General features: G+C 37.6%; 1 protein-coding gene across 2 annotated transcripts in view; it reads right to left on the reverse strand.

The window, feature by feature from the left end:
* Positions 1-464: 464 nt before the first annotated feature.
* Positions 465-19,160, reverse strand: part of SLC25A24 (solute carrier family 25 member 24) — a 56,034-nt gene continuing 37,338 nt past the window's right edge. For both annotated transcript variants that reach the window (XM_003892296.5, XM_003892297.5), the window contains exons 6-10: positions 18,508-18,660; positions 14,831-14,938; positions 9,650-9,817; positions 4,710-4,860; positions 465-2,504 (exon numbers count right to left, since the gene is read on the reverse strand). In XM_003892296.5, the coding sequence (XP_003892345.1) occupies positions 2,320-2,504; positions 4,710-4,860; positions 9,650-9,817; positions 14,831-14,938; positions 18,508-18,660 (765 nt within the window). In that variant the 3' untranslated portion in view covers positions 465-2,319. The remainder of the gene's footprint in view (positions 2,505-4,709; positions 4,861-9,649; positions 9,818-14,830; positions 14,939-18,507; positions 18,661-19,160) is intronic.

Consider the following 19,160-nt stretch of genomic DNA (forward strand, 5'->3'; position numbering starts at 1 on the left):
TAATTTTTAAGTCAAATTTTGCATTTGTAATCTGCATTATAAAATTTTAAAAAATTACTTACCAGTGAATTCAACTTAGAATTTTTTCCCCACAATTTCAAGACAAACTGATACTCCACGGCAAGATGAGCCAGGCCAATCCTGTAGCTCTGGGTCCCCCTTGGTACTGGGAACCCCAGGGCTGTAACTCTAGTTGGTAAATGTGGAATTTTGATATCACAAAAAATATCATCTTGTGTCAAAATGCATCATACAGACAATATCTACAAAGGCTGCTCGGGAAGGGCCAAAATGTTTGGAAAGACTACATGGAGCCAGATGTAAAAAGCATGATTCAAACCGGTGCCAAACATCTAAGCCAGCTAAGCTGTAGGACACACTTTTTGCTTTATTTACAATTTTTTTTAAATTAGGAAACTGAGACTTAAGAATTTTCTCTGAAATAATAAAAACTGGAAAACAAGTAATTTTAGAAACAAATATATATTTTTGATAGAAACTGTAAGTAAATATTCAGTACTGCCAGAAATATACTATCTTCGACTCTCGGCTTTTATCCAAAAGATACAGAATTATTTTTTGGAAAAGATACAAGATGTACAGACAAATCACATTCATACCTTACAAATGTTAAATCGGGAACAATTTAAATTCATAATGAACAATGAATATTTTCATATTTTCCAGAAGTTTGAAATTTCAAAAGTTAGCAAAATTATTCATTTCCATAATTTTTATGAGTAAAATTAGAAAGAGCTGATCATGTACCTTAATATTGTCACTTTATATATTACTCAAAAGTACAAATAACCCTTAAAATAGAATCCCAGGCTTATCATATTACAAAAATACTAAGATATTTATCAAACATAACTAATATAAATGAAATTACATTTTAAAAAATGTTTCACAAACACCAGTCCATCTTTCTCTTTGGTTCAGAAAATAAAAGAGGTAGGTTCAAATAAAGAAAATGCCTATTACATCATTAGATTTTCATTAAAATGCTGGCAATTTATAACATAAATTATTAGAAGTCAAATGAGTTTAAGAACTAAATTAAAAACTGATAATAACTTCAACTAGTAAATATTTTTCTATGTTCCAATCACACAAATAAGAAAAGAGAGTTGACTACAAAAATGGTATTAGTAAAATTTAAAAAAAATGCTCTCATTATTATAAATTAAGTCTCCTATATCATAACATGTTCCTAAAACTTGGGGCAAGAGAAAATATGAACGCATATGTTTACAAATTGGGCCTTTCATTTAAAAATAGGTATCTAATGTATAAGAGTAATACATACTACTATTAATATGTATCTCTCACCTTTGTGCTGCCCAAATTGAGAACAGCAAGTTCAAAGATATTCAACAATGAGGGAGAAATAAGCACATCATTTGCTCACGATCAACCCACTTCATGCAATTAAAAAAGAAATTTCAGGTTACTAAGAACGGTCCCAAGAAGTCTTCCTGACTAAAATGGAATCTGATTCAAAATGTAGGAAACAAAGGACAAAGGAAAACAAAGATGCTCTTCAGAAGCTGATATAAGTCAAAGGATTTCATTTCTTGCTGCTTTTCAAAGCAATGACAGAATAAACAGAATCTTTCAAATAAGTTGTCTTGTGTTGATAATTGAACAGTAATACACTGAAAATTAGTGTATAACTCCAGGAACCAAATAACGGTACATATAAAATGGAAAAGTGCCCACTGAAATAAATATAATTTCATCACTTCTCTTTAGAAATTCTACCACTGTGTTCACTCCTATTCAGCTGAGAGAAAAATAAGGACATAAACCCTACACTTCTTTGGATGCTTTTGCTGTAAGGTATATTTTAAATGTAATGATTTTCTATTAGTGGTTCTTCTACAAGGAAATTTAAAGAAATCCATAAAGACATTCAAAATATATAAAACAAGACATTTAAGTATAAAGGAACTGGCATAAACATGAACCACCCGAAATAAAGATTAATGATTTATAACTCTACCACACAAAACAAATTTTGTTCAAGCAAGTACATTTTCAGATTTCGGATTCAGGGCAGAGATTTGCAGGATTATTAAGAAAAGACAAAGTAAAATTGTGTGGCCTTTTCAAAACACATTAAAACTATGATTTTTAACATTTCTGTGTACATATAATTGAGCCCAAAAGTTTGAAGTCACCATTGTTGTCGTCTTCCCTTTTGTGAAAAAAATGCAGCTTCTTTTGCCATAGACTTGTTTCAATTCGAGGAGAAAAAGTCACTCCAAGGATTGTTGAAAAGTTTCAATTATCACGCTAAAGCAAAAAAATGCAACATCATTTCTGGGTTACTCCTAAAGTTTGCTTCATATTTTCATAAACCACATAACTGATGCCTACAGCAGGGAGCACCTTCATGAAGTTTGGGGTGATGCCTCTGTAAAGTCCTGGAATTCCTTCTTTGGAAATGATTCGTCGAAAGAGGCCAACCATGTTCAGCTGTGGGGAGCCTTCTAACATGGCTAAAAAATAATAAAAGAAGAGAGTAATTTAATATTCAAGCATGTTTCATTATTATTACAACAAACAATTATGATTCAGAATGATATTCTAGAATACGGTAAAAGGATAACATTTATTCCAAGGAGCCCAAGACAATATCCCTTTTATGATCCTCTTTGTATAGCACCTAACAGTGCGTGTCCTAACTATAAAAATGATGGTAATAATAGTTATTTATTAATTACTATGTTCTAAAGACTGGGTTAATTACCTTCCATACCAATCCTGCAAAATAAATATTATATCAATTTTATAAGTGAGCAATTGGAGGCTTAGAAAGATGGAGAAATTTGTCCTAAAAATCCTAAGTAGAAAATGTTGGGGCTGAGATCCAATGGTCTGACTCCAAAGCTGGTATACTTTCCACCACCCCACACTGCTGCTGTCTCCTTCTTACCAGACAAGCGCTGAAGAGAGAACAGTTAAATCCCAGGATGTAAGGGGAGTATGGAAGAAGCTCTGGGAAGCTTGGGGAAAGCACAAGGACCTGGGCCTTGGAAATGACCTCAACAAGCAACAAGAGAAAGCGAAATCCAGTGTTGCTGGCACAACCAAGACAACGGGAGGACCACCATGTGCTATGGAGATGCAGCTGATTGTCGTATGTGGTTATTACACAGATAGTGAATAAAGTGGGGCCAGATTATTAAAGGCTTTGAAATTCCCACTAAGAACTTTGGAACTGATACCGAAAGGTTGCAAAGATGTTTGAACAGATATAAAATGATCAGACTTTGAGGTCAGAAATGACAATCTATCAGCCACAGACAATCTATCAGCCATATCAGCCATGCAAAGGTCTGGATCGGAGCTGGCAGACAAGAGGGTTGGAATCAGACTGCATGTGTCTGATTTCCAGTCCCACTATTTACCACAGGTATAATCTTGTGGGAGTTACTTAATTTCTCTCTGCCCCAGCTGCTCATCTGAAAAATGGGGATAATAGTAGTATTCCCATCCCCAAGATGGTTATGATGGTGAAATGAGAGAATACATAAGAAATGTGTAGTTCACTACTTTGTGTTTTTCTCTACAGCCATGACTGTCTCTCAGCTCCTCCAATACACCATGTTGGTGCCTGCCTCAGTGTCTTCACACATGCTTTCCCTCAGCTGGAATGTTTTCTGCTCCCACTCCACTGGCCTGTGCCCACTCATCTTTCTAGTCTCAGCTTCACTGACAGCATTCTGCAGCTCCCAAGTTAGGTTATAGCTCCTTGTTCTGTGCTCCCCTAACAAAAGGGGAGTTGGTTTAACCAGGTTGTTTACTTGCTGGATATACGTCTTCTCTACTCTACACTGGTGGGGCCACATCTGACTTGTTGACTGCTCTACCCCAAGCATCTGTCAGTGTCTAGAATAGGACATGGCTCAGGGAGTATTTGCCAATTAATGACTGACTGCTTGGCTGGGGTTGCTGTGGCTGGCACTTGGAAGGGAGGTTGGGAATGGAGCTGTAGATGCCCAAGGTGTACTACTTAAGAAAACAATGGATAAGACTGACCAGGGAAAACATCAAAGAGAAAAGAAAGGCATTTGAATGCATACTTTAATAGAGTTGGGATAGCAATAAAAGTGAGCAAATGGTAGCAGTTATCAATGGGCTGGCAGAACAACCAGGACGGTACAGTGTAATCAAAGCCAACCATGGAGACAGTGTCACAGTGAGGAGGAATCACAGATCAAAACTTGTAGGGTCCACACAACACTAAAAACTGATTCCAGCCACCATTTACCAAGAATTTAACAAACCCAAGATGCTTTATTTATATTGTTGGTAATTCTTACAACACTGTACAATTTTCATTCCCATTAAAAACCCAAGAAGTCTGAGGCAAGGATATGAACCCAAATCCATCAGATACCAAAGCTTATAATCTTAAAACGTGCATGTAACACAGTCAAAAAAATCTTACTCTGTTTATGTATAAGGCATATGTATGCACACAGTACATATGCAATGCTTCAGTCACATAAAAATTTCATGACGAGGGAGTATTCAGAAAAAGAATTTCTGAGAAGATTCCTTAAGGAGGCAATAATGAAAAAATGGTTGAGAAATGCCATCTTAAAACTACACTCTGCATCTGAGTAGAACTTGGAGTTCTAAAAGCATATTACTGGTGCAGCACTTTTATCGGTGTGGTTCTGTAATCAAAAATTCACCTTGAGCCTGCATGCGAGTTCTCACCAAAGCCAATGGGTAGCTGGCCAGCTGACCACAGGTGCTGGATAAGGCACCGCATCCCAGCAACACCATGACTCCAGGGTTCACAGAGTCTTTTGCAAAATTATCCAGCCAATAGGACTTCAAGAGCTGCCAGAGAAATAAAGAAGAAAAATAATTAACGAACTCTACAACTTCACTCAATGCAAACATTTTCACAGTTATTCTCAGCCTCATGACAAGCCCCATATCTGCAGCACGGGGCCACGCATTTGTAGAAGCTGCAGGCACTGTAGGAGGCAGCGGCTCTGTGGAGAGGTGGGAGGCCACTAGGGATGCAAAACACATGAGCTTTGCACTGGTTACTCACATTCTTCTAAACAAATGTGAACTGCGTACCAAACGCTGCAGGATCTAAAGAACACCTCTTATGGTGAGTATTAATAAAACAATATAATTCTACTAATTGTATCTCATTTTACACTTTACATATATTTCATTTGGGCCTTACAAAAACTCTGACATAAATCTATTATTCTGATTTTATTCTGATTTATTCTGAAATGAGGAAAATTCATCTCAGTGGAGTTTTTCTTTGTTTGTTTTTTTGAGATGGAGTCTCACTCTTTTCACCCAGGCTGTAGTGCAGTGACCCAATCTCAGCTCACTGCAACCTCTGCCTCCTAGGTTCAAGCGATTCTTCTGCCTCAGCCTCCTGAGTAGCTTGGATTACAGGCGTCCACCACCACGCCCAGCTAATTTTTGTACTGTTAGTAGAGACGGGGTTTCACCATGTTGGCCAGGCTGATCTCAAACTCCTGACCTCAGGTGATCTGCCCGCCTTGGCCCCCCAAAGTGTGGAGACTATAGGCATGAGCCACCACACCAGGCCCAGAGTTTTTAAAGAAGGACTCAGAACCAGGCATGCTGATCAAAAGGCCATACTTTATCCCCTATTACTCTAGATCTCTGTATTTCATTAGAAGGCAATAATTAGGAGAAACTGCATAAAATATATATGATAATCAACTTTTTAAACATAAGCTATTTTAAGTATAAAATACATGTTAATTGTTATATAACTAGTTTAATTTTTTTAATCCTGTAAGACTAAAAATTTTAAATCCTACAGGATTAAAAAATTATCTCAATGGATTAAAAAATCCATTGAGTGCATTTCTCAAGCGAAATCTTGCAGGTCAGAAGGAAATGGAATGTTATATTCTATGTTTTGAAACTTAAAAAAACTGCCGAACAAAAATACTGTATGGGCAAAACTGTCCTTCAAAAAAGGAGAAATTAAGACTGTCCCTGACAAACAAAAGCTGATATAGCTTATCACGACTAGACCAGCCCTACAAGAAAGGCTAAAAGGAGAAACAAAAGGATGATAAATAACAACACAAAACCATATGAAAACATGAAACTCTATGGTAAAGGTCAATATTTAGAATATTATAAAATTCTATAGTGTTGTAATGAAGGTATAAAAATAACTTTAAAATCTATTTCAAAAACAAAATTTAAACAGAATTTAAAGAAGAAAAGCAAAAAAAGTAACTATAAATCTATGTTAAGGATATATAATATCAAAAGACATAAAGTTGGTGGGGAGGAGGTGAAAGATGTAAAGAAACAGTTTTCTATACCACTGAAGTTAAGTTGTAAACAGTTTAAAATAAGTTGCTATAACTTTAGTATGTTTTATGTAGTTGCAATGGTAACCACAAAAATAGCATCTATAGAATGCACACAAAGGGAAATGAGAAGGGAATCAAAACATACCACTACAAAAAAAAAAAAATCAACAAAACACAAAAGAAGCCAGGAAGAGAGGAAAGGAAAGACAAAAAAGCTACAGGACAAAGACAAAAGGCAGCTAGCCAAATGACAACAGTAAGTCCTTCCCTATCACTAACTGCTTTAAATGTAAATGGATTAAATCCCCCAATTAAAAGATACAAATTGCTGAATGAATAACACATACAGAATCAACTATACCTTATATATGAGACTCACTTTAGATCTAAGGACACACATATGCTGAAAGTGAAAGGATGGAAAAAGATATTCCGTAAAAACGGGAACCCAAAGAGAGCAGAGTGGCCATAATTACATCTGACAAAATAGACTTTAAGACAAACTATCACAAGAGACAAAGATGGACATTACATCATGATAAATGGGTCACGTTACCAGGAAGAAATAATAATTATAACTATATATGGACCAAATATTAAATTCCTACATATATGAAGCAAACATTTATAGAACTGAAGGGAGGAATAAACAGCAACACAGTAATAGTAGGAGACTTCACAACCCCACTTAATGGTACTGGGGAAGACGTGGACAAATTGGAATCTTGGTGTACACTGATAGAAATGTTAAAAAACAAAAAGGTCTAGTCACTGTGGGAAATGACATGGAGATTCCTCAAAAACTTAAAAATAGAATTACCATCTGACCCAGAAATTCCACTTCTGAGTATATGTCAAAAAGAAATGAAAACAGTATCTTGAAGAAATATTTGCACAACCATGTTCACTGCAGCACTATTCACAATAGCCAAAATGTAGAAACAACCCAAATGTCCATCAACAGATAAAGAAAGTGTGATATATATATACCCAATGAAATATTATTCAACCTCAAAAACAAAAAAAAATCCTGTCATATGCTATTGCTATCACATGGATGAATCTTGAGGAAATTATGTTACGTGAAATAAGCCAGTCACAGAAACAGAAATATCACATGATTTCACTTATACAAGGTATTTAATGTAGTCAAACTCATAAAATGAGAAGTAGGTTACATGGCGCTGGGGTGAAGGGGAAATTGGGAGCTGTTGTTTAATGACTATAGAGTTTAAGTTTTGCTAGGTGAAAAAATTCTACAGATCTGTTGCACAACAAACCACAAACAGCTAATACTTACTGTACCATATATCTAAAAATGGTTAAAATTGTAAACTTTATGTTATGTGTTTTTAATCATAATTTTTAAAAAAACTCAGCACAAGAAGTAAAGTCCTAAACCATGATACCACCTCACATCTAAGAGGATGGCTACAATAAAAATAAGCTTTTTTAAAATGGAAATTAAGTGTTAGTAAGGGTGTGGAAAAACTGGAACCTTTGTATGTTGCTGGTGAGAATGTAAATGGTGCCGCCACTGTAGAAAACAGTCTGATAGTTCCTAAAAGCTAAACACAGAATGACCACATGACTCAGAAATTCCATTCCAAGATATATACCCAAAGGAATTGAAGGCATAGACTCGAACAGATACGCAGATGCCAATGTTCACTGCAGCATGATTCACAATATTGAAAAAGTAGAAACAATCCAAATGTTCTTCAACAGATGAAGGACTAAACAAAATGTGGTATATACACATAACGGAATATTACTCAGCCATGAAAAGAAATGAAGGGCTCTGATACATGCTACAACATGAACAAACCTTAAAGACATTATGCTGAGAGTAATAAATCAGACACAAAAAGAAAAATACTGTGTGATTCTACTTATAAGATACCTTGAATGGGTGAATTCCTAGACATAGAAACCTGATTAGAGGTTATCAAGGGTTTGAGTTAGGGAGGGTAGGAAGTTATTGCTTAAAGCTTAAGGTGTTTCTGTTTGGAGTGAGGAAAAGGATTTGGAAACAGATAGTGTTGATGGTTGCACAATATTGTGAATGTAATTAATGCCACCGAATTGTATACTTACAATGAGTAAAATGGTAAATTTTATATTTTATCATAATTTTTAAAAATTATGTAAGAAGCCAGGTGCGGTGGCTCACGCCTGTAATCCCAGCACTTTGGGAGGCCAAGCCGGGCGGATCACGAAGTCAGGAGATTGAGACCATCCTGGCTAACGTGGTGAAACTCCGTCTCTACTAAAAGTACAAAAAACTGGCTGGGCGTGGTGGTGGGCGCCTGTAGTCCCAGCTACTCGGGAAGCTGAGGCAGGAGAATGGTGTGAACCCGGGAGGCGGAGCTTGCAGTGAGCCGAGATCATGCCATTGCACTTCAGCCTGGGCAACAGAGTGAGACTCTGTCTCAAAAAAAAAAAAAAAATATGTAAGAGGCCAAAAATGATTTGCTTGTATACTTCAAATAAGTGAAATGTAAGGAATATGAAGTAAATCTCAATAAAAAAAGTCCAGTCTTCTTTAAAAAAAAGTCCAGTCTTCTTAAAAAAAAAGTCCAGTCTTCTTAAAAAAAAAGTCCAGTCTTCTTTAAAAAAAAGTCCAGTCTTCTTAAAAAAAAAGTCCACTCTTCCTCTATGCTGTAGCTTAGGTCCCATCCTAACATGCACCCTGGCTCATGTCTACCACAGCACAGCTAACCACACTAGGTTTTAGTTGTTTGTTTGTCTCCCCCACCAGACCTTCAGTTTCTTCAAGGCACACAGTGAGTCCTTTGAATCCCCAGATCCAGTGTCTAACCCAGAGGTTTGTATAGTGTGTGCTCAATAAATGTTTGTGAGATTCATAAATTATTAAATGATTTAGATTACAGGGTTGATCCAAGATTTGTATTCTTCAGTACAAGAAATGAAACTGTATTACTCACATTAGTCACGTTAATCACTTGGCTTAGTGTCAGATTTTTGCAAATCCAAAACAAAGGAATTTATTTGCTTTGTCTTCCCTGAAAACAATCTCTATAACCACCTTTTAAGGTGAACAACTATACCTAACTTTGAATCTACTCTTCATTAATAAAAGCAATTCCCAAGAAAATCTAATACAAAAGTGGCCCTATGTACATTCACACTCGTTACTTGAAAGTTCAAATAACATATACTTGAATTTACTTCTGGTCACAAACTGTTTTATGGTATATGTCTACTTCACATAAAGTCCAATTCTAACAAGAGCTATTTAACTGCATTTTCAGATTCAAAAGATTCTATAAACTCACCTCATACACAGCAAGATCTATGCCTGCATAAGGTATGATACCTAATAAATTGGGAACATAACCTTTGTAAAAAGCTCCCAAGCCTTCATGTTTCAAAATCTTCTTGGCACAATCATATATTCCGGAGTATTGCCCAGTTTTGCCTACAGCCAGCCTGGTTTTCATAACCTGGATATAAAAAAAATAACAAAATATTATTGTTCATATTAACTCTATCATCACAGAATTCAAATGAAGTAATTTTACACGGATCAAATACCTAGCACATATTGTCACTCAAAAGACTGTACAGTTTGTTGATACATTCTCCTTCATGTATTACCTCTATTGAGGGGCTAAGACCACAGCCAGAGAGACCCGTTGACTGCAAGGAGGATCTGGTGAAGGAAGTGACCAAGGAAATGGAGGCAAGATAATCTGTTAATGCCTTAACAAAACTGACCAGTGACCACCTGCGTCTGGAAGGTGAGGGAAATGGTAGTATAAAGGATAACCCCAGTGTTTCTAGCTTGGAACACAGGATGGGGCAGTGGGGAGTTGGGAAGGTGATACTATTAATTGATATGGAGGATATAAGGGGAAAAATAGGTATTAAGATTTTTTTGAGAGGTATGTGGAGTAATATAAACAATCATATTAAGATGCTTGGAAAAAAAGCTATATTAGCATGCATACCACATATTGGTGAAAATCGTATTTATCTTGCTTAAGTCACCAGTTACTAAAAAACCCTCTGCTATATCAATAAATTCCACATCTACAATATTATTTTTTGCTATAAAGCAGTAGTTGGAAAACTTTTCCTGTAAAGACTAAATAGTAAAATATTTGTCATTGCAAGCCTAAAATATTAGGTCTCAGTTGTACATTCTTTTTGTTTTCTTTTGTTTTTGCCTGCTTTCTAAAAATTATACTTTAAGTTCTGGGATACATGTGCAGAACATGCAGGTTTGTTACATAGGTATACATGTGCCATGGTGGTTTGCTGCACCCATCAACCGGTCATCTACATTAGGTATTTCTCCTAATACTATCCCTCCCCTAGGCCCCCACTCCCAACAGGCCCCAGTGTGTGATGTTCCCCTCCCTGTGTCCATATGTTCTCATTGTTCAGCTCCCAGTTACAAGTGAGTACGTGTGGTGTTTGGATTTCTGTTCCTGTGTTAGTTTGCTGAGAATGATGGCTTCCAGCTTCATCCATGTCCCTACAAAGGCCATGAACTCATCCTTATTTTATGGCTGCATAGTATTCCATGGTGTATATGTGCCACATTTTCTTTATCTAGTGTATCATTGATGGGCATTTGGGTTGGTTCCAAGTCTTTGCTATCATGAATAGTGCTGCAATAAACATACGTGTGCACGTCTTTACAGTAGAATAATTTATGATCCTTTGAATATATAACCAGTAATGGGATTGCTGGGTCAAATGGTATTTCTGGTTCTAGATCCTTGAGGAATCGCCACACTGTCTTCCACAATGGTTGAACTAATTTACACTCCCACCAACAGTGTAAAAGCATTCCTATTTCTCCCCATCTTTGCCAGCATCTGTTGTTTCCTGACTTTTTAACTAACTGGTGTGAGATGGTATGTCATTGTGGTTTTGATTTGCATTTATCTAACAACCAGGGATGATGAGCCTTTTGTCATATGTTTGTTGGCTGCATAGAGGTCTTCTTATGAGAAGTGTCTGTTCATATCCTTCACCCACTTTTTCATGGGGTTTTTACTCCTTGTAAATTTGTTTAAGTTCCTTATAGATTCTGGATATTAGCCCTCTGTCAGTTGGATAGATTGCAAAATTTTTCTCCCATTCTGTAGGTTGCTGGTTCACTCTGATGATAGTTTCTTTTGCTGTGCACAAGATATTTAGTTTAATTAGATCCCATTTGTCAACTTTGGCTTTTGTTGCCATTGCTTTCTGTGATTTAGTCAAAAAGTCTTTGTCCATGCCTATGTCCTAAATGGTATTGCCTAGGTTTTTTTCTAGGGTTTTTTATAGTTTTAGGTCTTATGTTTAAGACTTTAATCCATCTTGAGTTAATTTTTGTATAAGGTGTAAGGAAGGGGTCCAGTTTCAGTCTTCTGCATATGGCTAGCCAGTTTTCCCAACATCATTTATTAAATAAGGAATCGTTTCCCTATTGTTTTTGTCAAAGATCAGATGGTTGTAGATGTGTGGCATTATTTCTGAGGCCTCTGTTCTGTTCCATTGGTCTATATATCTGTTTTGGTACCAGTACCATGTTGTTTTGGTTACTGTAGCTTTGTAGTATGCTTGAAGTCAGGCAGCGTGATGCCTCCAGCTTCGTTCTTTCTGCTTAGGATTGTCTTGGCTATACGGGCTCTTTTTTAGTTTCATATAAAATTTAAAGTAGTTTTTTCTAATTCTGTGAAGAAAGTCAATGTTAGCTTGATGGGGATATCATTGAATCTATAAATGTCTTTGGGCAGTATGGCCATTTTCATGATATTGATTCTTCCTATCCATGAGCATGGAATGTTTTTCCATTTGTTTGTGTCCTCTCTTATTTCCTTGAGCAGTGGTTTGTAGTTCTCCTTGAACAGGTGCTTCACATCCCTTGTAAGTTGTATTCCGAGGTATTTTATTCTCTTTGTAGCAATTGTGAATGGTAGTTCACTTGTGATTTGGCTGTTTGTCTATCACTGGTGTATAGGAATGCTTGTTATTTTTTCACATTGATTCTGTACCCTGAGACTTTGCTTGAAGTTGCTTATCAGCTTAAGGAGATTTGGGGCTGAGATGAGGAGGTTTTCTTTCTTTTCTTTTTCTTTTCTTTTTCTTTTTTTTTTTTTTTTGAGACAGAGTCTCGCTCTGTCGCTCAGGCTGGAGTGCAGTGGCCGGATCTCAGCTCACTGCAAGCGAGGAGGTTTTCTAAATATACAATTATGTCATCTGCAAAGAGAGACAATTTGACTTTCTCTCTTCCTATTTGAATACCTTCTATTTCTTTCTCCTGCCTGATTGCCCTGGCCAGAACTTCCAATACTATGTTGAATAGGAGTAGTGAGAGAGGGCATCCTTGTCTTGTGCCGGTTTTCAGAGGGAATGCTTCCAGCTTTTGCCCATTCAGTATGATATTGGCTGTGGGTTTGTCATAAATAGCTCTCATTATTTTGTTATACATTCCATCAACATCTAGTTTATTGAGAGTTTTTAGCATTAAGAGGTGTTGAATTTTATTGAAGGCCTTTTCTGCATCTATTGAGATAATCATGTGGTTTTTGTCACTGGTTCTGTTTATTGATGAATTCGGTTATATTGATTTGCATGTTGAACCATCCTTGCATCCCAGGGATGAAGCTGACTTGATAGTGGTGAATAAGCTTTTTGATGTGCTGCTGAATTCAGTTTGCTGGTATTTTATTGAGGATTTTCACATTGATGTTCATCAGGGATATTGGCCTGAAAATTTCTTTCTTTTTTTTTTTTTTTTTTTTTTTGAGACGGAGTCTCGCTTTGTTGCCTAGGCTGGAGTGCAGTGGCACCATCTCGGCTCACTGCAAGCTCCGCCTCCTAGGTTCATGCCATTCTCCTGCCTCAGCCTCCGAGTAGCTGGGACTACAGGCACACACCACCACGCCCGGCTAATTTTTTGTATTTTTAGTGGAGATGGGGTTTCACTGTGTTAGCCAGGATGGTCTCGATCTCCTGACCTCGTGATCCGCCTGCCTCGGCCTCCCAAAGTGCTGGGATTACAGGCGTGAGCCACCGTGCCCGGTGAAAATTTCTTCTTTGGTTGTGTCTCTGCCAGGTTTTGGTATCAGAATGATGCTGCCCTCATAAAATGAGTTAGGGAGGAGTCCCTCTTTTTCTATTGTTTGGAATAATTTCAGAAGGAATGGTATTAGCTCCTCTTTGTACCTGTGGTAGAATTTGGCTGTGAATGTGTTTGGTCCTGGGCTCTTTTTGGTTGGTAGGCTATTAATTACTGCCTCAATTTCAGAACATGTTACTGGTCTATGCAGGGATTCTGTTTCTTTCTGGTTTAGTCTTGGGAGGGTGTACGTGTCCAGGAATTTATCCATTTCTTCTAGATTTTCTAGTTTATTTGCATAGAGGTGTTTATAGTATTCTCTGACGTTAGTTTGTATTGGGATCAGTAGTGATATCCCCTTTATCATTTTTATTGTGTCCATTTGATTCCCCTCTCTTTTCTTCTTTATTATTTTGGCTAGTGGTCTATCTATTTTGTTAATCTTTTCATAAAACCAGCTCCTGGATTAATTGATTTCTTGAAGGGTTTTTTGTGTCTCTATCTCCTTCAGTTCTGCTCTGATCTTAGTTATTTCTTGTCTTCTGCTATCTTTTGAATTTGTTTGCTCTTGCTTCTCTAGTTCTTTTAATTGTGATTTTAGCGTGTCGATTTTAGATCTTTCTCGCTTCATCCTGTGTCGCCCACTTTTTAAAAATGTAAAAAAGCATTCTTAGCTCAAGGGCTGTACGAAACAGCCCATAGGTCTGTGTTTTGCCAACCTATGTAATAATGAAAGGATGTCTAATTAGGATACCACCATATAATCAAATCCTGAGATTCCATTACTAAATTTATCACACAGAAACTCTTTGGACAGGAGTGAGAATTATATTTCTCACCAACACAGTGGCAGCCAGCCTCTAATGTGACCCCCAATGACATTTGTCTCCTGGTATTCACATCATTATACCATCCCCTCCCACACTCTACCAGGGTTGGTCTGTATGATCAACAGAATACAGCAGAAAAGGCAAAAGATATCAGCTTTCGTCTTGGGCACTCTCTCTCTCTCTCTTTCTGTTGGATCACTGACTATAGGGAAGCCAGCTACTGTGTTTTGAGGATACTCAGGCAGTCTACAGAAAGGCTCATGTGGTAAGGAACTGATGTTTCCAGCCCATAGCCAGTGAGGCCTGGCTGCAACCATATGAATGAGCTTGGAATCCACCCCCAGCCGAGTCTCGAGGTGACTGCAGCACTGACTACCATCTTGACTATGGGCTGTGAAAATCCCTGAGCCAGAGGCACCCAGCTAAGCTGCTCCCAGATTCCTGACCCATACGAACTCTGCAATGATAAATACTTGTTTTAAACTGTTGATTTTGGGATAACTTGTTAGAGAGCAATAGACAACCAACACAAACACCATCACACAGTCAGACTTCACAATGGTACTCACCTCCATTGGATATATAAAAGTCTGTGCAGTTGCTCCAGCCATGGAACCAGAAATAAATCTCTCAAATGTTCCGATTTTTTGTCCTTCTTCAGTAAGTAACTTCTTGTACTGTATAAATAAGTTTTAAAATGCACATTACTACCTGCCGTGGACTGAGCTGTGCCCCCACCAAACTCATATGTTGAAGCCCTAACCTCCCATGTGATGGTATTAGGAGATGAGGCTTCTGGATTAGGGTTATGAGGTCATGAGGATGGAGCCCTCATGAAAGGATCAGTGTTCTTATAAGAGCAGACACCAGAGGGCTCACTCTCTCTCTCTCCCCTCACATGTGCACCAAGAAAAGACCATGTGACCACACACCAGGTGTGTCTATAAGCTTATAGACCATGTCTATAAGCTGGAAAGAGAACCTCACTAGAAATCAAACTGGTTTGGCCCTTGATCTTAGGCATTCTAGCCTCCGAAACTGTGAGAAATGAATTTCCTCTGTTGATTCCACACACTCTGTGATATTTTATGGCAGCCCAAGCCAACTAGACAATCCTAGAATACAAATCAGCTCCTAGAAATCAATAAATTGACAAATGTGATGATGTGTCTCCAGATGTATATACTACATTAATAATACGTAGCAGAAGAGTAAGGCCTAAATGCTACTACACGCAGTTACTGGACAGTGGTTTTCAAGTCAGATTTCTACAGAACACAGATGTCTCCCAGGTTGGACCAAGTTGCTCCTTTGCTGAAACAGCATAACAGCATTCTTCCCCAGACGTACAGAAAATACAAGGTTAATCAAGTTTTCACAGTGTTTGGATAGTTTCCCCACAGTTTTTAAAAGATGAGTTTATTTCCACCAGTGCAAATAAAACGAATAAATAGGTGACAAACAAATATTAACACAACAATTTATAAAAACAGTTTTTGCAGGTAATACATAGAATTATACTAACCTATCAAGCCCAGCATCTCCCTGGCTATCAGTACTAAAGTGACCCAACATAGCTAACTGGATCAAAGGTGGAAATATGACCCCAATACAGCCAAAATAGTGACTGGTCAGGATATTAATATCATGCGATTGAGAGTCAGGCAGACCTGGGCTGGAACTCAGGCTAGACTGCAATGGTGTGATCTCAGCTCACTGCAACCTCTGCCTCTCGAACTCAAGTGATCCTCCCACCTCAGCCTCCAGAGTACAGGCACACACCCCAAGCCCAACTAATTTTTATATTTTTTGTAGAAATGGGGTTTTGCCATGTTGCCCAGGCTGGTCTTGAACTCCTGGGCTCAAGCAAACTACCTCTCAAAGTGCTGGGATTAGAGGCGTGAGCCACCATGCCCAGCTTCCCTTCATCTTAATGGCTTGAGATTGAGGCAAATTGAGCTCAAATTCCAGTCCGGCAGTTCTGTCTTTTCATTCACTTAATAAGAGTTTCCTGGCACTGGGCAAGGTGCTAGGAATACAAGTAGCTACTGCCTAAGGAAGCTCACAGTCTCACCAAGAAGATAAGTGCAGAGAACATCAGAATTCAGTGTGAAATAACAAAAGGAAATTAAAACAGAAGCATTCCCGGAGGAACTAACTCCTGAGTAAGGTACTAAAGGACATTCCCCACCATATGACACATAGAAAGAGGAAGGGTGTATATGTGTTGCTGAAGCAGGGTCAGGAGACAGGGAGTAGCAGAAAGATGACGTGCATGGTGGATATGTTGAGTGTGAGGCACTCCTAGGCCATGCAAGCAGAGATGCTGAAACACACAGTACACAGGTAGATCTACGGTGTTGAGATAAAGAGAAAGATATTGGAGTGGAATGCAGTCAGTACAGAGATGGCAGCTGAAACCATGAGAACACTACCCCACACTACCACCCTGTCAATGACACAATTACACTACTATCGTAATGACAACCCACAGAGAACACAGCTTTACCCCAAACTGATGATGTGTTTGACAGAGCTACACACCAGGTTGAAAAGATCTTTTTCTTAGTTTCCTAAAGTACTAGCTATTCAATGAACAAAACCTATCTGAATCTAAAAGTGAGCTAGTTACATACTCGGGGAAATTTGAGAATATATACAGCCTATTTACCCTGAAGTAATTTAGAACCCACGGAGAAAACAATGGGTTTTCCATCATCCAATGAAAAATGGGATATTCTGCAATTCAGCACTCGAGGGAGGCTAGATAGGGGAGGAACTGATTTTGGTTGAGATGCTTAGGACATGCTTCTCATAAGAAGGTGGCTTTTAGAGAGCCCCGAGGGATGAATGGACCTTCAGCAGGACAGGAGAAAGCGGCACCATAGGCCCAGAGCCCATAAGAACACTACACCACACTGTGTAGACAGCTTTCTCTTGATGTCTAAGAAAGTTAGTGTGCAGAAATCACAATACTATAAAGAGGTCTTAGGAAGGAGCTTGGGTGGACAGAAGCAGAGGATGCCTGCTGGTGGTATCCAAGGTAAGAATTTGACAAATGACATAAAGTAAAATATGCATATTTGTTTGTAATACCCATGGACTTTCAAAAATACTAAACTTCTTGCATACTAAAATAACTGCATTGAGTATTTGTTTATTTTAGGCTCTGGCTTTCCTATCATAAAATCCAAGTGTGAAGTCAGAATAACCTAAGGGTATCTCAAACATTAGCCCTTAATAATCATGATTTGAATCTTCAAACCTTCACATAAGGAAAATAACCTTCCCAAGGATACGTTCTCATTAAAATCCTGGAGACTAGATTCTCTTTAAATTTTTTTTTTTTTTTTTTTTTTGCTTCTCTATTTCCCAGGCAAAGAAAAAGGATACCATAATCTTCTCAAGAGTATTCTGTTGCTCAAGAACAAAACACTCTCCAGAATAATCTAAAATCTACATGGAATAATACAAAAACTACAGGGGTGGGGAGTTGAATTTCAAGGCCCTTACAGTCCTTGATAAACAACGATGGAATAAATAATGGAAAAAGTAATCTGTGGCTGCTCAACTAGACAGTTCTGCCAACGACCATAAAGAGAACCCAAACTCTAAAACTTACCTCTGTATTTCCCCTTTACATTGAGTTAGGCTGAAGCAATAGCTCAAAAAATCCAAGTTAACAAAAGTCAACAGAGAAGTGATTCAGAGGTAAATGCCTTTGTTCAGTCATTCATTCTTTCAACACTCACTTGGCACTTATCACATGCCAAGCTCTGTCTAGGTGCTGGAGTACATGGGGAAGAAGCCATGCCCCTGCCTTCATGGAGCTGTCACTCCAAACTCAGCTCAGTTTTACAGCAATGTCAAATTACACAAAGGACTTCAACTTGTAAGTTTTCCTTCCACAGGTTAGATTGTGACACTTTCATAAAACTTACGTTAGTGTGCTGCTTCTGCTCAGAATTCAGAATGAATAAACTAAAATTCTACCCTTCCTTTAAGAACTACTTAGAAAAACAAACTTTCTTTATAAATAATATGATGAATTAAGAATCCCGTAACTTGGTCGTGAGAAATCTCTGATTTTATTTAGTCTAATCTATAAGTGATACTTCTTATGGAGTATACGCGAAAGATTATTGTGTATTAAAACAAGAATCCCAAAAGCATTATACATTAACCTTTATTGAATCCGTTTACTAACTCCTCTTTGTTAATAAATTCCATAGGTGATAAAAATTACCTGTTCATATGCCCAGAACTTAACAGCTGTCTCAGGAGCAATTTTGATGACATTTGTACCATTTCCCCTCCAAAGCGAGCGGATCCCTCCCTCTTTTACCATCTGTCGAAAGCCACCAAATATGTTCATTTTGTCTGATTTTGAACCATGAACCTAAAAATAAAAGCAGAATGATATAAAATGCTGCTGGCATATTACTGTTACTTTTTCTAAAGCAACCATACAATCTTTTTCAATACTGTTTCTAACTGCAAGAAGATATATTTGAAAATAAAATATAGAAAGGTTGAAAAAATAAATTATACATAATGATGGGAGGGAGTATTGCCATGATTTTAGACGCCTGTCTCTGACTCTAAAACTAAGAATAATTGGTATCTTCGGTGTGAGAAAGCAGAGAGAGAAGACAAGAAGAACATTAAAATTATGAACAACCTTCATAAGATAATATTAACTAAATTATGTATCAGGCAATGGAACACCCTTTGAAACATGAACAAGCTCAGTTAAAGAGAAATAAAAAAGTATACTGCAGGTAATAATATTATATTATTATATTATATTATATATACTGCAGGTAATACTGTTTATATTCTTGAGGAGAGGGAGTAGTATCTTACTCCCTCTCCTCAAGAAGTAGTACAGCCATGAAC

Source organism: Papio anubis, chromosome 1, assembly GCF_008728515.1.
Source record: "Papio anubis isolate 15944 chromosome 1, Panubis1.0, whole genome shotgun sequence".
In the NCBI taxonomy this organism is placed as follows: Eukaryota; Metazoa; Chordata; class Mammalia; order Primates; family Cercopithecidae; genus Papio; species Papio anubis.